The sequence below is a fragment of the Propithecus coquereli genome, unplaced genomic scaffold (genome assembly GCF_000956105.1).
Source record: "Propithecus coquereli isolate 6110/MARCELLA unplaced genomic scaffold, Pcoq_1.0 Scaffold59, whole genome shotgun sequence".
Lineage (NCBI taxonomy): Eukaryota > Metazoa > Chordata > Mammalia > Primates > Indriidae > Propithecus > Propithecus coquereli.
Window position 1 is genome coordinate 5,974,945 of NW_012151840.1, and position 23,359 is coordinate 5,998,303.

General features: G+C 39.0%; 1 protein-coding gene and 1 pseudogene across 4 annotated transcripts in view; both read left to right on the forward strand.

Moving 5' to 3' along the window:
- Positions 1–2,885, forward strand: part of LOC105821712 — a 5,332-nt pseudogene extending 2,447 nt beyond the window's left edge.
- Positions 1–23,359, forward strand: part of POGZ (pogo transposable element with ZNF domain) — a 53,389-nt gene that overhangs the window by 26,155 nt on the left and 3,875 nt on the right. For 2 of the 4 annotated variants that reach the window (XM_012658721.1, XM_012658724.1), the window contains 15 exons: positions 4,101–4,276; positions 5,231–5,339; positions 6,826–7,116; positions 7,198–7,416; positions 9,577–9,683; positions 10,357–10,694; positions 11,078–11,232; positions 17,843–17,943; positions 18,512–18,658; positions 21,434–21,568; positions 21,684–21,856; positions 22,028–22,168; positions 22,646–22,702; positions 22,909–23,021; positions 23,287–23,311. In XM_012658721.1, the coding sequence (XP_012514175.1) occupies positions 4,101–4,276; positions 5,231–5,339; positions 6,826–7,116; positions 7,198–7,416; positions 9,577–9,683; positions 10,357–10,694; positions 11,078–11,232; positions 17,843–17,943; positions 18,512–18,658; positions 21,434–21,568; positions 21,684–21,856; positions 22,028–22,168; positions 22,646–22,702; positions 22,909–23,021; positions 23,287–23,311 (2,287 nt within the window). The remainder of the gene's footprint in view (positions 1–4,100; positions 4,277–5,230; positions 5,340–6,825; positions 7,117–7,197; positions 7,417–9,576; positions 9,684–10,356; positions 10,695–11,077; positions 11,233–17,842; positions 17,944–18,511; positions 18,659–21,433; positions 21,569–21,683; positions 21,857–22,027; positions 22,169–22,645; positions 22,703–22,908; positions 23,022–23,286; positions 23,312–23,359) is intronic. The other 2 variants (XM_012658723.1, XM_012658725.1) reach the window with 1 other exon arrangement.

Below are 23,359 nucleotides of genomic sequence, written 5' to 3' on the forward strand. Positions count from 1 at the left end.
TAAAACTTTGAAAAGTTTTACTATTTTTGATCTTTAGAATCTACTACTCAGCATTTAGAAATTATTCCTATAGTTTTGACTAATCATATGTTTGCATAGGAAAGAAATGTTATGAAATGAAAGAAACTATCACTTAATTCGGAGCTGTGGATGATATGAATTTAATGTTATAAATTTCTTACTGCATAATTATGATTTTCAATTCCTATTTAGCCCTCTTTCTCTGGGTTTTAAGGGATGTAAGTAAACTTAAAAGAATGAAGGAAAAAAATCAGGATCTTCAGATTTCTAAAACCAACAATATATTGTAAGAGAAGTTGCTGAATCTCCTTCCCGTATTTTATTAGTTTATAGCTGTGGTGCCTAGTTTATTTGACAGTAAACTTAAAGGCAGGGAATTGGTTGGATGATTCTTTAATTTTTTTTTTTTTATAACGTGCTCACTTACCATTGCAATGCTTGAAGTATAAAAGAAAGCTCATGGAATTCATTGTTGACCAGGCAGATTTTTTTTGTTGTCGAGATGGAGTCTCGCTATGTTGCCCAGGCTGGTCTCGAACTCTTGGGCTCAAGCAGTCCTTCCATGTTGGTCTCCTGAGTAGCTGGGACTACAGGTGCATGCCACTGTATCTGTCAAGCTCCAGAATTCTGATTGCCTCTTCCATCCCGTGGAAATAGAACTTTGTAAGACATTTGAATTGTCAGGATTTCTTTGAGCAAAGCTTTATGACCCTGGTATAAGGGAAAATATTTGCAGAAAATGCTGTTAACGTTCTTTGTAAGAGTGGAGTATATACAGGTTTCATCAGAATCTGGCCTATCTTTAGAGACTTCCTAGTGCTGGTTGATTTCATTCATATAAATGCAAAAAAAACCCTGCATCTTTCCCTTCCTGTATTTAATTGGGATATTGAGCCAGTGGTTATCTTAACAATTTTTAGGCTTAAGGTAAATAAGAGGTAGTTGATTTTCTTTTGTCCTAGCAGTTAAAATTATGACTAGAAAATATACATTTTTGCTTAGTCAATATTTTTCAACCATAAATTCAAACAGATAGTTGGAGAACCTGTGGATTAAAAGAGACTTAGAAGTGTGTCCATCAGTTGTACTTTGTAGCCCATTTGTAACTGGATTCAAACAAACTCTTTAAAAAATACAGACAATTGTAAATTTGAATTCTGGCTAGGTCTTTGATATTGAAGAATTATTATAAACTTTAGGAGTGATAATGGTGGTCTGATTCTTTCTCTTTTATTAAAGTCCTTATCATATAGAGTTACATACTGAAATGTTTACAGATGTTATGATCCAGAACTTGTTTCAAAATAATATGGGAACTGTAAGTGGGTGGGAGGTATAGATAAAATAAAATTGGCCATAAATTATTGTTGAAGCTGGTTGATGGGTACATTGGAGGTTCATTATAGTATTCTATTTGTGTATATGTTTGAATTTCTCCATAATACATAAAATTTTAAAATATATATGGTCAAGAAATTGCCAGTATAATTATCATAGACAGAACTTGTTCAAATTTTTTGTTTTGTTTATTTGTCAACCTCTACAATCACTAGTTTGCTGGCTTAGTAACTGAGGGTCTAGTCTACTGAGGAACTTTCAATTGCTGGGAGAGTGTAGGACAAGCCACTGTTGGCCCATTAATAGCCACCTATGTTCCCATTCTTTTGTGGTCTAACTTTGTAGCCTAACTGCAGTGACTCCATCTGTCAAGTGGAACATACATTTCAGAGGGACCCATCCCATTCTGGTGATTTGGGGTAGAAAGTTGAGGCAACCTTTTGGACCCAGTGGTGGCTGGGCTGAGCCAGTGGCACCCACTCTCTGGCTCTCTGCCCATTCCACTGCCCACCCCACCACCATAACAGAACAGGCTATCTCCTTCACCAAAGACTTCTTGACTGGAGGCATCACCACCACTATCTCCAAGATGGTCGTGGGCCCCATTGAGCAGGTCAAGCTGCTGCAGCAGGTGCAACATGCCAGCAAGCAGATTGTGGCCAACAAGCAGTACAGAGGCATCATGGGCTGCATTTTCTACATGCCCAAGGAGCAGGGCATGCTGTCTTCCTGGAGGGGCAACCTCCCAATGTCATCCGCTACTTCCCCACGCAAGCCGTTAACTTCACTTTCAAGGATAAGTACAAGCAGGTTTTCCTTGGGGGGAGGATGGACAAACACAGTTCTGGAGGTATTTTTTGGGCAACCTGGCCTCTGGAGGGGTGGCCAAGGCCACCTCATTCTGCTTCATCTACCCACTGGATTTCACCAGAACCTACCTGACCGCCAACGTTAGGAAGTTGGATACAGACTTCAAAGGCCTGGAACACTGGTGAAGATCACTGAGTCTGACAGGATCTGGGGCCTATATCAGTGCTTCAGCGTTTCAGTGTAGGCCTCATCATCTACTAGGAGGCCTACTTCCATGTGTACGACTCAGCCAAAGGCATGCTCCCTGACCCCAAGAACACCCCCATCATGGTGAGCTGCATAATAGCCCAGACCATAACAGTCGTTGCTGACATGAAGCCCTACCTGTCAACACCATGCAGCAATGGGTGATGATGCAATCTGGGCACAAAGGAGCTGACATCGTGAACACAGGCACCCTCGCTAATCAGAGGAAGATCTTCAAAGACAAAGAAGGCAAAATCTTCTTCAAGGGCACGTGGTCCAACATCCTCAGAGGCATGGGAGGAGCCTTCGCACTAGCCCTATACCACGAGCTAAAGAGAGTCGTCTACGTGCATCTGTCTCCCCAGTGGGAGAAATGGGAACCAAGGAAATCATGCAGAATATTTTACTGTTCAGGACCATTGACCTTCAAGAAATTCCAGTCATCTGTCCTGGCCAGATCATGTCTGTAGAGGGCTGGGGAAGACTCTAGAAAAGGGGCTCATCGTGATCTCGTTTGACCATTGGCAGCTGATTCCATGTATTGATTATTAGGGGGAGGGAAATCATAATATTGTGGGCCTACGAGAGAGGCAGTTCTGCTACTCAGACCTAGAGTCCGGACGATTGTAGGAATTGTGTTTAAGTATTTATTTACAACAAAAAAATCATGTCTCCCATTTGTACTTAAGCACAAGCTCCTCTTTTGCACAGCTGACTATTGGAGTTATGTTCTATGTCGGGCATTCTGCTGCAAAACAATAAAAACAGGACACTGAGAACAAAAAAAAAAGTTGAGGCAATATTTTGTTTGGATCCAGCTTAGCTATATTAGCTCTCTGAAATTTTCTGTCTGATTTTGAGTATTCTTTGTAAACCAGTAAACAGTATTAATGATTTTTTTAACCAAACATAATGAAATAGAGGACTTTAAAAATATTTATAAAATTACATTTCTTAAAAATGAAGAGAATTGAAGATATTTCAATAATAATTAGCACTGTTTGTTAATATTTGTTCATGAATGGATCGTCTTCTGAAGTCATACCATTTTCCCTTGGTGTGGGTTAGTTTTTGACCAAGTCTTCTATTTATGAACCCTGATGACATAAAGAGAAAGAAGGTAGGTAGCCTCTCAGTCTCTGTGTTCCCATACCTATAAAAGGCAATGGTTGTTTAGAGAATCTATTGCATTTCTCAGATTTGACTCACTAGGCAGAGATACCACTCTTTAGATGTACTTGCTGAATCAATATTCCTTTTTTTAAAAAATTAAGAGAGATTAGCTAACAAGAAATTACATTCTGACAAAATAAGTTTTACCTAGTTTAAACATGGAAAAAGACTTACATGTTCTCTTGTTTCTGCTGATTCGATGTGAGGAGATTACGTGTGGTCACTTAAATCATCAGAGTCAAGGTGATGGCCAACATAGAAGTCTTAATGTGTCTTTCATCCTTAGTTACGACATATGGGTGAACTGTTAGTGAACTTCCCCTTCCCACCTATTTTTCTGTTAGTTGTGGATTTGGGTGAAGCTTAAATTTTTGATAACATTAACCTGAGGTAAGTGGCAATCTTGGATATTTTGATATCTGGGACACCATTTCTTAGACTATAATGTTTCTTACAAAATGTGGGTTTAACATTGTTTCTGACATTTTTTTTTCCTTCCTTTTACACTTTAGCTGGCAATCCTTTGGTCCAGCAAGGTGGACAGCCACTTATCCTGACCCAGAATCCAGCCCCAGGTCTGGGCACAATGGTTACTCAACCAGTATTGAGGCCTGTCCAGGTCATGCAGAATGCCAATCATGTGACTAGTTCCCCTGTGGCCTCACAACCAATATTTATCACTACACAGGTGAGTAGGACTCTGAATTCTAGGATTGGTAGAGGAGAGAAAGACTATGTGAACCTCTGGAGGTTCTGACTTAGGTAGGGTCTTTAGCATCATTAGGAATGGTTCTAAATCTTGCCTTTTGACCTGGCTTTCTCATTTGCTGTTTGTAATTTGATGCTGACTGTAGAAAGCCCAAAATAGTATCTTGGCTGGTTAATTTCCTCTTCATACCCCTTAGAGGTTTATTAAATGATTTGATTAAGGTCCAGGCAGAAATTAACAGGAAAGCTTGGATTAGGAAGCCTTAACACTTGGCTTTCACAGCTACTCGCCCTTTGCTCGGGCTGCTTTTCTTCACAGGGGGTGAGTTGAGTTTAGGAGCTCTATATGTGAAATTGGTGAAGTACATGGAGACCTTTGGAAGATAAGGAAGATATGTAATATGGTAAATAGAAGGTGAAAGCCTAATTCTGAATGTAGATTCTAAAGGCAAATTTTATTTCTCTTTGCCTGTGGCTTCCTGAGTTACAAACTCTTCTCTGATAAATTTGCCAGAGATTTATGGCCTTTGAAGTAGGCTTCACAAACAATTTCTTAGGATTGTTTGTATCTTGAATCACTCCAATGAATACTGTTAGTGTCTGTCTTTGGTTTTTTTTTCCCTTCTATGCTTTCAGCAGTTTAGGGAGCCGGTGTGTGGATGAGGTTTTTTTTAAGCTGAGGTTCTCTTAAGTCAGGAAGTAGATTTTCATTTTTGCTTATATGTGCCAGAGCTTATTCTCTAGTTTTGATACTTTGACACTCAAAAGTTCGGTAAAATTTCCTAAATTTTCCCATCTCAGTCATTTAAAAGCTCTAACTCTAGAGAGAGAACCATTAAATAAGAGTATGGAAATTTTTTGGATGTAAGTCATACTTAATCTCTGTTAATGTTAGTTGGTCTCCATGTTAAAGATTATTTGCTTTTTAATTCAGGGATTTCCTGTAAGGAATGTCCGGCCTGTACAAAATGCAATGAATCAAGTTGGGATTGTACTGAATGTACAGCAAGGCCAAACGGTTAGACCAATTACATTAGTCCCAGGTAAGGAAAAATGTCTGTCCATTTGGAATAAACTGGCATCCAGAAGATTTGTTTTTATTGCTTCAAAATACTCTAGGTCACTTAAAAAGTATACTTAAAGAAAATTTTAAAATATAAAATCTTAATGACTTTCACCCAGTTTTTAATAAGCTTTCTAATCTTTGGCCAGGGTGATAGTTTTATTTATTTTTGTGTTTAGCTTTTCACCACCCTTCGTGAGATAGTGAAACAGAGTTTATAGTCATTTTTCTGTAACTGGTATTTTAGTCAGCTATTTGTTATCCTGAAGGAATGTTATTAATGCAAATTTCTAAATTCCATACTCCTTATATACATCTCACTTCCAAGATGGGATTTGTAAACTTTATTTTGCTTTAGTTTTATAGCAGATTTTAGGTATAAATTAAACAAATGACATAACATTTGTAAATATATACTACCAATGACTAGATAGTATTTTTCTAACTTCAAAATATTAAGGGGATGCAAATGTTTTTGTTACATGGATAGCTTTTAATAATCATGCTTAAGTCAGAGCTATTAGCACACCCATCACCTGAATATAGTGTTCATTGTACCCGTTACGTTTTTACCCCTTCCCTGCCCTCCTTTTTTTGATTTCCAGTGACTTGTACTTCTCTCTGTGCCCATTGATTAGTTCCAAATTATTAGATGATATTTTTTAAAATATTCTGAGAGGGATAATTTTTAAAAGTCCTGTAATTTTCCCTTATTTCTTCATTTAGTATATGTCAGTTGTCTCGCTATGTTTCCTAGGCTGGTATCGAACTCTTGGCCTCAAGCGATCCTCCCTGCCTCGGCCCCTGGGCCTCCCGAGTTAGCTGGGTTACAGGCATGAGCCGCCATGCCCAGCTGATTTTTGGTTATTTGTACACAGAGCCCACAGGGGTTTTGGGGGCCCTCAGTCTGATCAGCTTACCCTAATCACGTTCTGGTATTTCTTAAATATTTCTCAGTGGAATTGTCTACAGTTGAGTCAGGAGACATTCTCCTTTGAGACATCCTGGTAGAATGGTATAATCTGTCTTCTGCTTGAATTTATATAAAAGAATGGAAAACTCCTTTAGTATTTTGAGAAAGAAGGATTCCTTTTTTCAGTATGAACTCTGCCATTTGGCCTATATACACCCATACTGCCTCCCATTCTTTATCTTCTGGTACCAAGGTCAAAATACTGATTATATTCTTAGACTAAAAAAGGTAGTATGATAAGGTGTTTTGGGAAAAGTTGATGGAAATCTTCAGTTTAATGTTTTTGGGTTACCTAGGCTAATTTCCTTTGTCAGTTTGGATACCTACTGCTTTTAGACTTTAGAATCTTTACTATTCTTGGTAACCTCTGGTGATCACCCATCAGTTTGGGGAAATAATGTTTTCCTATTGTAGTATTTCCAGTAAAGGCAGGGAGAATGTGTCATAGGTGAGGTCACTGACTAAGATTTGGTACTTTGTCTCTGTTTTAAAGCCCCAGGTACCCAGTTTGTTAAGCCGACAGTTGGAGTCCCACAAGTGTTCTCTCAGATGACCCCAGTGAGGCCAGGCTCCACAATGCCTGTGAGGCCCACCACCAACACCTTCACCACTGTCATCCCAGCCACTCTCACCATTCGAAGCACCGTCCCACAGTCCCAGTCCCAGCAGACCAAGTCCACTCCCAGCACTTCCACCACCCCCACTGCCACACAGCCGACCTCACTGGGGCAACTAGCTGTTCAGCCTCCAGGCCAGTCAAACCAGACCACGAATCCTAAGCTAGGTAAGGCTTGGGAAGAGAAGATGGCAGAGCTAGTCTGGGGTGGTGGGTGGAAAACAGATGATTATCACTTGGTCACCATAGCTCCCTCTTTCCCCTCTCCACCTGCAGTGAGCATTGCCAGCTTTGTCACTGTGAAGCGACCTGGTGTTACAGGTGAAAATAGCAATGAAGTGGCCAAATTGGTGAATACCCTTAACACCATCCCTTCTCTGGGCCAGAGTCCTGGGCCAGTGGTGGTATCCAACAACAGCTCTGCCCATGGCTCTCAAAGAACCAGCGGACCTGAGTCTTCAATGAAAGGTATAATAACCCGAGGAGACCCTGAGCGGTCAGTCATTCAAAAACATTAATAAATAAAGTGTTTGTTGAATCAGAACTCTATACTCTGAAATAAGGAAATGAAGTAGAATATGGTTGCTGTAATCTGTTCTCCCAAAAACTTGAGCGAAGTAAATAGGATAGCCACTTGTGAAAAATGTAACTGAATTAGCTATAAGGAATTCTGTGTGTAATTGTGCCTTGGGGATTAGTGACATGGATTGATTGATTGGAGATGGCTGGAATAATCAAAGATAACTTCATAGGAGAGGTGGATTTCTGAACAAAGTTTTAAAGTTGGCATATGGCAGAGAGGTCTGAAGGTAGAGAAGGATATGAACCATGAGGGTTTTTAATGGTATATTGCAGAGGTTGGTAAAGTTTTTTTGTAAAGGGCCCCAGCAGTAAATATTCTAGGTAGACATTGTGTACAATTATAGTCTCTGTTGCAGCTACTTAAGCATGCCATTGTGGTGTGAAAGCAGCCATAGATAATACATAAACGAACGAGCATGGCTGTGTTCCACTAAAATAATTTATGGGCTCTGAAATTTGAATTTTGTATAATTTTTATGTGTTGAAAATTTAATTCTTTTACTTTTATTTCAACTATTTAAAAACATAAAAACCTTCAACAAATGGTATTGGGAAAACCGTATATCCACATCGGAAAAAATGAAGTTGGACCCTTTACACCAAATACAAAAATTAACTCAAAATGGATCAAAGACCTAAATATGAACTAAAACTATGAAATTCTTAAAAGAAAACATAGGGGGGAAAGGTTCAGGGTTTGGACTTGACAGTGATTTCTGTTTCTTGGATATGATACCAAAAGCACAGACAAGAAAAGAAAAAAATAGGTAGATTGAATTGTATCAAAATTTAAAACATTTGTGCAATAAAGGACACTATGAACACAGTGAAAGGCAACCCACAGAATGGGAGAACATATTTGCAAAGAATATATCTGATAAGGGGTAATATCCAGAATATGTAAAGAACTCCTACAACTCAACAACAAAAAAACCCAAGCAACCTCATTAAAAATGGGCAAAGAACTCAAGTAGACATTTTTCCAAGGAAAATTATTAAAAGGCCAACAAGCTCATGAGAAGATGCTCAGCATACCTAATTAATCATTAGGGAAATACAAATCAAAACCACAATAAGATACCATCTCACACCCATTATGATGGTTACTATCCAAAAACCAGAAAAAAATAAATATTGGTGAGGATGTGGGGAAAGTGGAACTCTTACACACTGTTAGTAGGAATGTAAAATGATGCAGCCACTTTGGAAAACATTGCAGTGATTCTCAAAAAATTAAAAAATACACTTACTCTATGCTCCAGGAATTCCTCCTCTGGGTATATAACCAAAAGAATTGAAAGCAGGGACTAGAACAGATTTTTGTACACCCACGTTCATAGCAGCAGCATTCACAGTAGCAGAAAGGTGAAAACAACCCAAGTGTCTATAGTGAATAAACAAAATGTAGTATGCACATACAGTAGTATATTGTTCATGCTTTAAAAGGAAGGAAATTTTGACACATGCTACAACGTGGTTGAACCTTGAGGACATTGTGTTAAGTGAAATCAGCTAGTCACAAAAGGACAAATAATGTATGATTCCACTTACATGAGGTACCTAGAGTAGTCAAATTCATAGAGACAGAAAGTATATTGGTGGTTGCCAGAGCCTGGAGGGAGAGAGAAATGGAGAGTTGGTTTTTAATGGGTATAGGGTTTCAGTTCTACAAGATGAAGAGTTCTGGAGATTGCACAAAATTATGAATGCACTGAACAATACTGAAGTGTAAAAATGGTTAAGATGATAAATTTTGTTATGTATATTTTACCACAATTTTTTTTAATCTTGTAAAAATTATTCTTAGCTTATGGGCCAAATAGAAACTAGCAGCTGGACTGGATTTGGTCTACCAGCTGTAGTTTGTTGACCCTTGGCCTAGAATCATAAAAACAGTAAAAGGAGTGTGCCTCAAAATAGTGATCGCTCATGCTTGCTTACTCTTTGATATATCTCTCAGGGAATGTTTGACCTCATCGTAAACGGTTAGTAATTTTTTTCCAGCATCATTGTATTAATCTTACAAGTTCTTCTTGCTTCTTCCAGTGACCTCTTCCATCCCAGTGTTTGACCTCCAGGATGGTGGACGGAAAATATGTCCACGATGTAATGCTCAATTTCGTGTTACTGAAGCTCTGAGAGGTCACATGTGTGTAAGTGATACCACCTCTGATAGCGATCCAGCTTAAGTGGCTACTGTGTATACCTCCATTAATAATTGGAAGCTTGTGAAACGGGGCTCTAAAATGACTTGGAAGCTTTTTAAAAGGTTGCTTTCTCTCTTGGTCTGTTTTAGAAGAGCTGTGTACTTGGGAATGTGATAGGATACATTTAAAGACCCTCAGGTAGAACATACATGACTTTACTTCCTTAGCATGATAGATTTTGAAACCACACAGGAGGACAGGTTTGTAGATAATAAGAACTCAAATCACATTGGTCCCAGTTCATTTTCTGTTAATTGTGTCATTGGATGAAGCAGGAGGTATCATCTGGTCCCATTCGTTAGCCTTTTCACTTTTTGGTATTAGCCCAGATGCAAAGGTTGGAACTTCTTTTTGCCCGGGGGAGCACAGAGCCAAATTATATTAGTGAGTGGTTAAGGGATCTAGGATAGGCAGAAGGAAGAAAGTACAAGATATGGTTCTTGTGGTGGCTTATGGCTGTGGATATATGCTAGAAAAAGTGAAACCTGGAAATGCTAGAAAACTGAAGGGTGAAAGCTAGATGAGAATACCTAGAACCAAACTTATCAAGGAATTTAGTGAAGTTAAGCACATTCTAGCCTCCAAGATAACCAGAATGATCAGATGTCTTTCTTTATAGTACTGTTGCCCAGAAATGGTTGAATACCAGAAGAAAGGAAAGTCCCTGGATTCAGAACCCAGTGTCCCTTCAGCAGCAAAGCCCGCATCTCCTGAAAAAACAGTTCCTGTTGCTTCCCCACCCTCTTCTACACCTATTCCTGCTCTGTCACCACCAACCAAAGTACCAGAGCCAAATGAGAATGTGGGTGATGCTGTCCAGACCAAGCTCATTATGCTGGTAGATGACTTCTACTATGGACGGGATGGTGGCAAAATAGCCCAGCTCACACACTTCCCTAAGGTCGCCACATCTTTCCGATGCCCACATTGTACCAAAAGGCTAAAAAACAATATTCGGTAAGTGTTGAAGAGCTTTGGGGAGATTACCTTGGACAAGAGAAGACTTAAATTTTTCTACATATTTAAGTCTTTCTCTTTGGAGAATGATCCCATTATACAGTCGGGCTGGGTGTTATCATTAAATCAATAACTAGTCCTCTAGAAGGAGATACTGTGGTAATAAAAGATAATTTGGGTAGGGTAAGGGAAACCAGTGCCTCTGCTTCCACAGAACTCTCTAGTGTCAAGAACCCATTATCTTTCTGAGCTCAGAAAAGGACCGTCCCAAACGGAATTTGGGGGTGGAGCGGAGCAGATAATGTTTATTCTGTGATTCTACCACTGTATTTCTCAAAGGCTACTGATTTTTTATGTTTTCTGTACTTTGTGCTGTGCAACAGATTCATGAACCATATGAAACACCACGTAGAGCTCGATCAGCAGAATGGTGAGGTGGATGGTCATACTATCTGCCAACACTGTTACCGCCAGTTTTCCACTCCCTTCCAGCTCCAGTGCCACTTGGAAAATGTTCATAGTCCCTATGAATCTACTAGTAAGTTTGGAAATCTTAAACTCTAGGGGAATATACCTTGCTCTTTACTCATAGAATGGTGCTGGGGGGAGCCCATTATATTTATTTATATGTGGGTAACAGTGTAGAGGAAGTACTTTGCATGTTTGTAGCCAATTCTTTACTTCACTAACCCTATTTTACTGTAAAACTGACTTCTGTTCAGGCATGGATCGAGTTTAGTTTTAGATCCTGAGTTATTAGGGGCTTTGGTTCAGGATCACTGTAGAGGAACAAATGTAAAGAATTTATTTATTTGTTTGTTTTGAAACAGAGTCTCACTCTCTTGCCCCGGGTAGAGTGCAGTGATGTTGTCATAGCTCTCTGCAACCTCAAACTTCTCGGCTCAAGCAATCCTCCTGTCTCAACCACCTGAGTAGCTGGGACTGCAGACATGCGCCACCATGCCTGGCTAACTTTTCTATTTTTTGTATAGATGGGGTTGCTCTTCTTCAGGCTGGTTTCAAACTCTTGGCCCCAAGCAATCCTCTCGCCTTGGTGCTAGGATTACAGGTGTGAGCCACTGCACCTGGCTAGATCTTTTTATAGAAGGAGCAGTCATCTATATTTGGACTTCTGTTTTAATTAGTGCATTGATAAGTTTTATGTAGGATAAAAGATAATATTATAAAGTACTTCATCATTAAGATAGTGCTTTCAGTGTAATATATGGTGAGTTGGAGTGTTACCTATACTGTGTATTTTACAGATGAGGGAGCACAAGGCTGAACACAAGCTCATAGAAATTAAGTCATTCACTTAAGAGCATACACCTCTAGTGAAGAGACATTGTGAAGATTTGAGCCCAATCTTCAGAATATTTCTAATGTCCTTTACGGGGTTTCTAGTTTTGTTGAAAAGATAAAAATATGTAAATGTAGGAAAATGAGAGAACAGGACAGTATATTAGAAATATATGCATTATATCTGTGGTCCCCAACCCCGGCCACAGACCGGGCTACAGAGCTCTGCCCCCGAGTCTGTGGAAAAATTGTCTTCCATGAAACTTAGGAACTGGGGGAGGGGGGCTGCACAGCAGGAATTGAGTGACGGGCGAGAGAGTGAGCAAAGCTTCATCTGTGTCTATAGCCACTCCCCATGGCTCACATCACTGCCTAAGCTCTGGCACCCACCCCACCCCCTGTATGTGGAAAAATTATCTTCTGTGAAACCGGTCCCTGGTGCCCAAAAACGTTGAGGACCACTGCAGTATTGATACGAATGGTAGGTGAACTAGTTCAGAGAGGGGAAAAGATCCTTGTGCCTTTCAGAGAAAGTGATGCTTAAACTTTTAGGGTCTTCCAATAAAAGAAAGATTTAGATGGATAGAAATTAGTAAGAAATACTTCTAGATGATTAGAAACAGCATGATCAAAAGCATGAAGACAAATATGCATATTATCTGGATGCATTTGCTACAGATGAAAATCCTTGACTAAAGATGAATTAAACAGTAAAGACCTCTGTTATTTAACTGGGAGATCTAGAAGTGGAGCAGGCTTCAAGCTAGACCTTAACAGTTCTCTTGTCTTCTCTGGCTCATAGCAGGTGGCTGCATTAGTCATAGGCACTATGTCCAGACAGAAAATTGTCTAGACAAAGAAGAGACGATGTCTCTTTGCCCTTTGTTTCTTTCCTGAATCTGTTTATTATGAGTGAGGATTGCTTTCCCTTTATATCTCCTTGGCCATAATTGGGTCATAGGCCCATTCCTAAACCAGTTATTGGCAAGGGAAATGGAATTGCCTTAAGTAGCTTAGGCTAGCACTGGTCAATAGAAACACAATGTGAGCTTCATGTGTGATGTTAATTTTTTTAGTAGTCACTTTAAATACTGTAGTCCTCCCTTATCTGAGGTTTCGCTTTCCATGGCTTCAGTTACCCTTTCAGTTACCTTCTGTCAACTGCAGTCCCAAAACAGGTGGAATAAATACAATGCAGTAAGATATTTCAAGAGAGAGAGAAACCATATTCACGTAACTTTTATTACAGTATATTATAATTGCTCTATTGTTATTTTTGTTAATCTTTTAATAGTGTCTAATTTATATAGAGTAGTATCCAAGGTTTCAGGTATCCACTGGGGGCCTTGGAAATAAAGTTTTAAAAAAAGATTGCTGATGCATTGGCTCACACCTATAATCCCAGCTACTTGGGAAGCTGAGGCAGGAGGATCAGTTAAGGCCAGGAGTTCAAGACTAGTCTGGGCAACATAGCAAGTTCCCCATCTCTTAAAAATTTTTTTTTTTTAAACCAAGCAAAATTAATTTTAATGGTATATTTTATTTAACTCAATATATCCAACATATAATCATTTCAACAGCATTCTTTTTTTTCCTCATTAAAAAACAGATTTTTTGAAATACAAATCTTAATTAGGGGTTGCCATATTTCGAGTGTTCACTAGACACATGTTGCTGATGGCTGCCATATTGGTCAGTGGAACTTTGGACTAATCATTTGGGAGTAGAATATATGTTGGAATCAACCATTATGACACTATATTATAGTGCCAGGGTAGCCATCTTTGTCCAGGATAGGACCCAAAATTCTTCACTGTCAGTTACATGGAGCTAGGGTAGTCCACACCTTCCGGTGAAAACACCTAACTTATTTTTATATAGAATCTGGTGGGTGAGTTTTTGTCATTCCATTTATGTATGGACTCCACAGAGGGAACATAAGTTTTTCCTTATAGAAAGAAGCAGACATTGTAAACCCTCATTGATCTTTTTCTCTTGACTTTCCACTCTATTATCCCTGACTTTTAATTTTTGAGTCTCTTATGACTTAAAATTTATACGGATCAAAAATCACCTTTCCAAAAAAAAAAAAAAAATCACCTTTCCTTAGTTTATATCAGTTTTATTCTTGGATTCCTTCCTGTTTACATTTTTTACACCCATGACAGATCCTGCATAAAAGTAGCTTGATGTATAACAGATGTATATAGTTTCAGGGTACATGTAATAATTTAATACGTGCATATAATTTGTAAAAATCACATTGGTGTACTTAGGATATCCATCATCTTAAATATTTATGTTTTCTTTGTGTTAGAAATGTTCGAATTATTCTTTTCTAGCTATTTTGAAATGTGCTAGAGATTACTATCAACTGTAGTCACCCTACTGATCTAACACTAGGTCTTATTTCTTCTATCAAACTCTGCCTGTATTTGTACCCATTAATCAGCTTCTCTTCATCCCCCTCCCCCTCAATCCTTCCAAGCCTCTCGTAACCATCAGTCTACTCTCTATCTTCATGAGATCCAGCTTTTTAGCTCCCACATACAGTTGAGAACATGTGATATTTGTCTTTCTGTGCTTAGCTTATTTCACCTAACATATTCTCTACTTCCATCCATTTGCTATAGATGGAACTACAAGGATTTCCTTTTTTTTTTAATGGCGGAGTAATATTTCATTGTGTATATATACCACATTTTCTTTATTCTCTTTTTTTCTTTAGAGACAGGGTCTCACTCTGTCACCCAGTGCTATCATATCTCACTGTAACCTTGAATTCCTGGGTTCAAGCAATCCTCCTGCCTTGGCCTCCTAGAGCTCTGGGATTATAAGCATGTACTACCATGCCCAGCTATACCACATTTTATCCATTCATTCTTTGATGGGCACTTAGGTTGATTCCATATTTTGGCTATTATAAATAGTGCTGGAATAAACATGGGAGTACAGATACCTTTTCAAAAAGTAGCTTATTTTTTAATGTTAATATTTTGGGACTTAGCATTTTCTTTTTAATTTGGTGGAAATTTTTTTCCTTTTGTTTTCTGAAGTGTTTTTAAATTAAATTATAGACATCATAACATTTCACCCCTAAGTACTTTACTGTGTATCTCTAAAAAAGGATATTTTTCTGTATATAGCCACATTCCTTTGTTAAGAGCTAACAATTAATCAGAAATCCTTAACTATCATCTAATACCTAGTTTATTTTCAAAAATTCCTGAGTTGTCATCAGAGTATCAATGGAGCATTATATTTAATGGTGATAAAAGTATAATCTTAATAGCATTGGACTTTTATTCACACTTCCTTAAGGGCAGTGCATGACTAGACACTGTGTGACTCTAGGGTTCTTTCACAGGTTTGCTTTATGCTGAGTCATAGTCCTTTATATCTCATATAGAGATCTTAATCTGCTTGGTTGTTAGGTTTCCTGTGAACTCCTTGAAATCATATGCAAACTTTGCATATGTGAGCACTTTTCAGGGGAGGATTGCGTAGTTTTTGTTAGTCTCGCAGAGGTTCAGGACTCAAAAATGTTTAAGACTAGTGGTTCATATTCCTGTGTTCCATAGTGACTGTCCTTAGCTACATTTTGTCAGATATTCTAACATTGTTCCTCCTGGCATCATTACCCCACCTCCTTAGTACCCAGTTAAAGGGAACAAATGTAGGTTACTCTTTCAAAAAATCTTATGTTGGTGGAAAGGAGAAAACGGTAGACTGAGAAGAGGTAAGATTGAGAGAAGGATGCTTTACGGGGCTTAACCATGTTCAGGTGTCAGGAGGAGGAGCTTTTGGAGAAAAAGATTCAAGAGAGGGAGAACTGATAATAGATTGACGGTCTTGGAACATGGAATGATGAGGTTGGATGAGCCTTAGAATGGCATAAGGGATCTATCCTTCCATAATTTGAAAAACAGAAATCTGCAGGACTAGGTCTGAATGTAAAAAAAAATAAAAATAAAAACAGGAAGCAGAAGCTGTAGTAGTTCATGCCTGTTTTCTCAAAGTAGGAGACCGTGTTAGGTGTTAAGGAGGTGGCGCGGGGGGGCGATGGTACTCAGAGGGACAGTTTTAGGATATCCACTATGCAGAATCATTTCATTCTCCCCTCTTGAATCTTTTTCTGTTACCTCTTTCCCATATGTAATTGATCTGTCAGAGGTTACTAGAGAGCTCTTAAATCCCCTGATATCTATCTTGAGTTCCTACCTCACTAATTTTCTTGGTATGAGATAATACTAATACATGTAAATCTTAGCATGGTGCTTGTGCTTACTGTTGTTTTTACTGTTGATGTTGTATGACAGCTGTGGCAATAAAGCTGAAACATAGGTTGGTTGTAGGAAAAGCCTTTGAGATTGAATGAGATTGCCCAGGGAAATCATGGAATAAGAAAGACCTGGACAGAGGGTTGGAAAGCACCAGTGCTTCAAGATGGTCTAGAAAAGAAAAAAAAATTAATTAAAAGAAATAGGTGAATTGGGAGAATTAAAAAGGAGAAAATATTGTCATACTGCTGTCATGTGAACTGTTTGCCAAACGTCATGCACTTTCATGCCTACATGCCTTTCATCTTGACTTCTCTGTCTCTCAAACCCCCATTCTTTGAAGATTCGGCTTATATGTCTTCTTAAAGCTTTTCCTCATTCCTATAGGCAGAATTTATTTATCCGTGTCCTGTGGCACCTAATGTACCTCTAGGCAGTGGTTCTAAATGGGATTGCAGACCCCTTTGAAAACAAACACAAAATGTGTGAATCCTCTTCCTAGAAAAATACAAATTTTACTCTTTTGAAAATAATTTCAAGGGATACCTGGTTTCCCTGAGGCCTGTTCCATGGACCCCAGATTAAAAACTCCTGGCTTTTATTTGTTTGTTTCACTTTAAAGAATTATTTCAACTTCACTCATCTTTTTTGCAGGGGTGGTGGGGATTAGACATTGTACAATAAATGCTTAAAGCTTTAAGTTTACAATTTTCATATTTGCAAAAACTTGAAACTAATTCCAGTATAAGTAAGCAAATACAAATAACTATCTTATTTTTGGCCATACTGTGTAATTGAAAATATGTTAGCAATTAAAATTTTTACCAAAAATTTAGAATTGCAGACTCATAAACTTGACAGATGGACAATTTCAAAGTATAATTATCTTGAATGTGTTACTGTTGAAAAAAACGATAACTCTTACAATAAGGTAAGAACTTCCATTCATGATTGTTGGTCTTTTGATGGAAAATTCTTATTTATACTCACTTAGGTGTTCAATATTTGTTGAATTATTTATAGGAGATAATTTTTGTCTGTCCTTGAGCAGAGGAATGAAGCTATATATTTAAAAGAATTCATTTGGCAATGGTGTATAAAGAATAGTACTATGTAAGTTTACTGGAAAGATAAAGGTGGTGTTGGAAGCCAGCTGATTAGCAGTAGGAAGTTATATGGACTTCTACCAAGTTTTTGCTTATTAGAATAGAGAAGTGACAATTCCTAGATGCATTTTGAAATAATGATGACAGAATACATGGTTTGGAGTCTAAGATATTGCCTAAGTTTTTGAGTTCAGGAAGAGATGGGGAGGTAAGAAGGGAAAAATGGTAAGCGGGAAGATGCTGAATTAAGTTAGAGCTGATGATAGAATATCCAATTTAAAATGTCTTGTAGATAGTTCAAAATCTGCAAATCCTTGGTAAGAAGTCTGAGCTAGAGACATAACATTATTTGTTATGAGTAACATAAGTGAAGTTATAGAAGTCAGAGAAAATTAAGATTATGAGTCAGCAGGACTTTGGTCTTATTTTTAGGTAGATTTATTGATTATTTTTCTTCTTACAGCCAAGTGCAAGATCTGTGAGTGGGCATTTGAAAGTGAGCCACTGTTTCTTCAGCATATGAAGGATACTCATAAACCTGGAGAGATGCCTTATGTTTGCCAGGTATTGCCTTTTTTCTCCAGGAAATTTTAGCCATTTTGCTCTCAGGTTGAATACAAAGAATCCACCAATGAATATTGCTAAATACCTACTGCTTGCACTCAGTTTAGGAACTCTGAGGGAGTACAGAAGAGATAGTAAACACAGTTTCTATCTTCAGGATTTTCCATGCAGAAAAAAAACAAAAAAGAACATATCCTCAAGTATAATACTTATTAACCCAGCCAGAAACAGGTCCACAAGTATAATACCCAGCCAGGGAATATGTACATGTACAAAGGGAGTGTCTGTCTCCTGAACTTGCCCATTGGAGATGGACAGAGAAAACTTTACTCCTTTTGGTTATAGAATATGGATTGTTCTCAAACTTTCCTGTCTTTCTCTATTTTTATCCTAAATCAGCTAAATTTATCACAACATAGCCCTGCATTACAAAGTCAGAAAAATGATTTGATTTCTGTGCATTTAGGGAATTTTTTTCCCCCATATTTTAAAATTTTTGTTGCTACCTCTCTTAAAGCCTCAGTTGTTCACTTCATTCTTAGCCTATTTTCCCTCTTATGTGACTCAGGTGTGTCAATATCGCTCCTCACTCTACTCTGAGGTAGATGTCCATTTTCGGATGATCCATGAGGATACCCGGCATCTGCTCTGTCCGTATTGCCTGAAGGTCTTCAAAAATGGCAATGCATTCCAACAGCATTACATGAGGCACCAGGTACTAGGCACCAAGCAATTCCCATATTCCCCCTTTTTTTAAAATTATGGATGCTGGGCTGAGCTAGACAAATAATTTTGACAGATAAGATAATATGCATGTGCTTGCAAAAATTTATTTAATTTCAGTTACGTGCCGTGTACTAAGCTAGGTGTGAGAGATTTGGTAAGCAAGACACACAGTAAAGCATAGAAAGAGTATTGTGTTAGTGGGAAATATAGGATATAGAAAAACATATACCTATTCTGGATATCTGGTAAGATTTCTAGGAAGACAATGATGTTTAAGACCTGAAGGATGAATAAGAATGAGCCAGATGCAATAGGACAAGAGAACAGTGTGCCTGAGGCACAGAGCAAAAGTATGGAGGTTCAAGAAATTCAGAGAGCTGTTCAGTGTAGAGCATAGGGTACAAGGGGGAGGGGGAGTTGGAAATTAGGCAGGGACAAATCATGGAGGCTCTTGTAAGCCATGAAAAGAAGTCATTGGGAAGCCATTAAAGGAGTATTAATGTGTTCAAATTTGCTTTTAGTTAAGATTTTACACTGGCTGCACTTAAAGGAGATTAAGACCAGAGTTAGGGAGACTAGCCAAAAGGCTTTTCAGTAGGTTAGATGACAGATGATAGTGGCTGGGTATTGGCTTTTGAAATAAAGAAAAAGAGGGTAGAGTTGAGATATACTGAGAGAAGATATGTGATATTTGTGATTTAGGGATGGATTAGAGAGGCTAGCAAGGGAGTAGTTAAGAATAGTGCCCAAGATTCTGTCTTGGACAATTGGATGAATGATGGGACTAGTTTCTGAGATAGATTTCTACACTGGAGAAAGTAAATTTAGGGGGGCAATACTATAAGTTTGGATATTCTGAGTTAGCAGTATCAGTAGACATCAATTGTAGCTGTTGGATAACAGGTCTGAAGCCTGGGAAAGAAGTCTGGGTTGTAGAAAAGATATTTAGTAACCATCTTTATGTAAATCTAGTAGATTTTAAACTACTTGAGTGTCATGGGCCTCCTAACCCTGTTGAGAATAAAATTAAGGCTTAGGATCCTCTCTCTATCCATGTGGATATAGTCTCTATCCATAAAGCTAGCTCTGTACACGTAGGAGGAAAACCAGAAGAGTCTTATGTCAAGGAAGCTGAGAAGAAGAAAGTGATTTGAAGAAAAAGTGTGATCAAAATGTCATATGTTACAGGAAGGTGTCAAGCAAGATAGAAACTTAGAGGCAGACCTTTAATTTAGCAACTTTGAAGAGAGCTGTTTTGTTGGTTGGTAGGGTAGAAGTCAAATGTCAGCAGAACAAATGAATGAGAGGTAAGGAAGTGGAAACAACTTATTTAAAGAAGTTTGCTTATGAAGGGGAGGACTCAGGGTGTTAGATCCAGGGGAAGAAATAGCAAAGACTAAGTTTTTTGTTGTATTTTATTTATATGATGATAGATTAATAGATTACGACTTTGTTTTAAAATGCTACAAGAAAAGATCCTCTAGAGCAGCAGTCCCCAACCTTTTTGACACCAGGGACCAGTTTCATGGAAGATAGTTTCTCCACAGCGGGGGGCACCTCGGCTCCACCTCAGATCATCAGATGTCGAATTCTCACGGGGAGCGCAACCTGGATCCCTCACGTACACACTTTGCAGTGGGGTTCATGCTCCTGTGAGGGTCTGATGCCTCCACTGATCTGATGGGGGGCTGGGGCTCGGACGGCGATGTGAGCGATGGGGAGGTTGGGTGCAGGTGGGGCTTTACTTGCTCACCCACCGCTGGCTTCCTGCTGTGCAGCCTGGTTCTTGGTGGGCCACAGGACCGGGGCTTGGGGACCGCAGCTCTAGAGGAGGAGAGTGGAAGTATGTAAGAGAGGATACAAAATGGAGAGCAAAATGGGTACACATGCAACGTTCACACATATACCCACACAAACATGCATAACCCTTTACACTCACACTCTCCTCTCCTTTGCTCAGTAGCGACTGCTGGTAATGCACCACAGATGTATTTCCAAATAGGAACATGAAAATTGTCACTTAGCCTCAAATTATAGAGCTTTGCTATCCTAGCAAAGAAAATCATAGAAGTGGGTATTACTTCAATACTAGGCAGACTGAATCCTCAAAATGATCTCACAAAGAAACATACCTGTATGTATTGATACATTAAGTGAAAAAACAGCAAAGCATAAACAAGTACTATCATTTGTGTTAAAAGAAAAACAGGGAGGTAGTAATGAGATATGAATGCATTTGTTACATGTTTACACATCTGTATAGTAGACTGTTCGTGAAAGGATACTCAAGAAACTGGTAACAAGTTGTTTCTACGGAAAGGGTCTGAGGGTCAGAATTGAAGCCACATTTACGTGAAAGAGTACAGAATAAAAAGAATTTTTTTTTTATCATGCACTTTATCTTTTAAAAAAACAGAAAAGAAGAATGCCCATGAGTAGGTAGCACTGTCTGCAATGTGTAAAGATACAGTAGGGGCAAGTAAAGCTTAGGTCACTCATCCAAATTGTTAAAGCGAGTCAGACTGAGAACCTGGGCACCCCGGCCTGGAGTTCACTTTAATTTGGGAGCATGGGAGGTGATAATTCTCAGTGATGGGTTTGTGGTTGTGTGGTGTATTTCTTTCTTACTCTCTTAAATTATCAACAGAAAGGTGGGAAGAATGATAATAGTTGGCATTGATCTACCTACTCCTTAAAGAAGAAAATTTATTGAGAAGCTTTTAAGGGATTTTGTTTCTCTTTTTTTTTCTTTTGCCTCCTTCAGAAAAGAAATGTTTATCACTGCAACAAATGCAGGCTGCAGTTTCTTTTTGCCAAGGACAAAATTGAACACAAGCTTCAGCACCATAAAACCTTCCGTAAACCCAAGCAGCTGGAAGGCTTGAAACCAGGCACCAAGGTAAATAGTTTGCCACAGTTTCTTTTACAGAGCCAGGGAGATCAGGAATGGGGATTTTCAGTCTTCTGAGGTTTAGTGTGAGTACTGTCTAATTGTTCCTTCCCTCAACCCTCAGGTGACAATCCGGGCTTCCCGAGGGCAGCCACGAACTGGTCCTGTATCCTCCAGTGATACACCACCCAGCGCCTTGCAGGAGGCAACACCACTGACCTCCTCAACGGATCCTCTGCCTGTCTTCCTTTATCCCCCTGTCCAGCGCAACATCCAGAAGAGAGCTGTTAGGAAAATGTCAGCGCCTTCTTCTAAGTGTTGGGCGGGTGGGGACTGGGTGGGCAGGATTATTTCTAATAGCCAATGCCATCTGGTAGCCTTTTAGTAGGATATGTTGTCTAAAATCCTACAATATGGGGACCTCTGAAGCAGTAATGAGAATCTTCTCCTTTTTTTTTTTTTTGACAGGAGTGTCATGGGCCGGCAGACATGTCTGGAGTGCAGCTTTGAGATCCCAGATTTTCCTAATCATTTCCCTACTTACGTACATTGCTCTCTGTGTCGCTATAGCACCTGCTGCTCTCGAGCTTATGCCAACCACATGATCAAGTAAGTCGTGATTAAACTAGTGTGTCTACTTGGGAGTTCAGATTCTCAAGAACTCATTTTATTCCTTCCCCTGCTTCTGATATGTTTCCTCTTTTATTAGTAACTCAGAGCTATTTGTCTATCTCTCCTAGCAGGGTAAGAGGCCCAACTCCTGTTCATTTGATTTTGATAGTCTGTACTCTTAATTTTGAAGGACCTTGCTACTCAAGCATTCATACCAGCAGGATTTAATGAGAGCTTGTTAGAAATGTAGGCTCTCAGCCCCACCCTAGACCTCCTGAATCAGAATGTGAATTTTAATAGATCCTCAGGCAATTCATGTTAAGGTTTAAGAAGCGTGGTGATAGGAAAACTGGCTTGGGTTGAGGTTAGGATGGATTGAAGAGGCATTTCTTTTGCTGAGGGCATTGTCATTGGCTGGTGATCTCTAGCTTCGCCGGCAGAACACCATAACTCGTACCACTTTGTCTTTCTCAGCAATCATGTTCCACGGAAGAGCCCCAAGTATTTGGCCTTGTTTAAAAATTCTGTGAGGTAAGAAAAAATTTATTGGTAGTCTCTTAATTTTTCTAGTTTTTGCATTAAGACCTTGTAATTATTTTGGGGGGTGGTTATGTGAATCAATTTGAGAAAGAGGAGAAAGAAGAGGTACTTCTCTTTTTTATTAAGCCTCAGAGCTTAACTCTGTCAAATGTCACTGCTGTATTTGTCTTACATGTACTCTTGATTCTCTTTCTTAGTGGAATCAAGCTGGCCTGCACTTCATGTTCCTTTGTTACCTCTATGGGAGACGCCATGGCCAAGCATTTGGTATTCAACCCCTCTCACAGATCCAGCAGCATCCTGCCACGAGGTAAGCAGGAGGGATGGGAGTTAGTTAAGCAAGTGGGGAAAAAAGAGATACAGGTCATACTACGAGTCAGGAGCATCCCTGTCTGGCCTTATCCATTCACCATGGCAAATTGGAAACATTCTAACCTGAAGTTTACAGAAGACTGGGAACATTGGTCACTGTGAAGGGTGTATTTTTGTATAATAGGTTGAAATTCCAGGACACTGTCTTTGGAGGGCTTGTTTCTTCACTGAGCTAACTTTTTGTATTGTTTCGTTTTCCATAGGACTCACTTGGATATCTCACTCAAGGTAACAAAAACTCTGATTTCATGGTTTAATTTGTTTTACAGTGTGTTT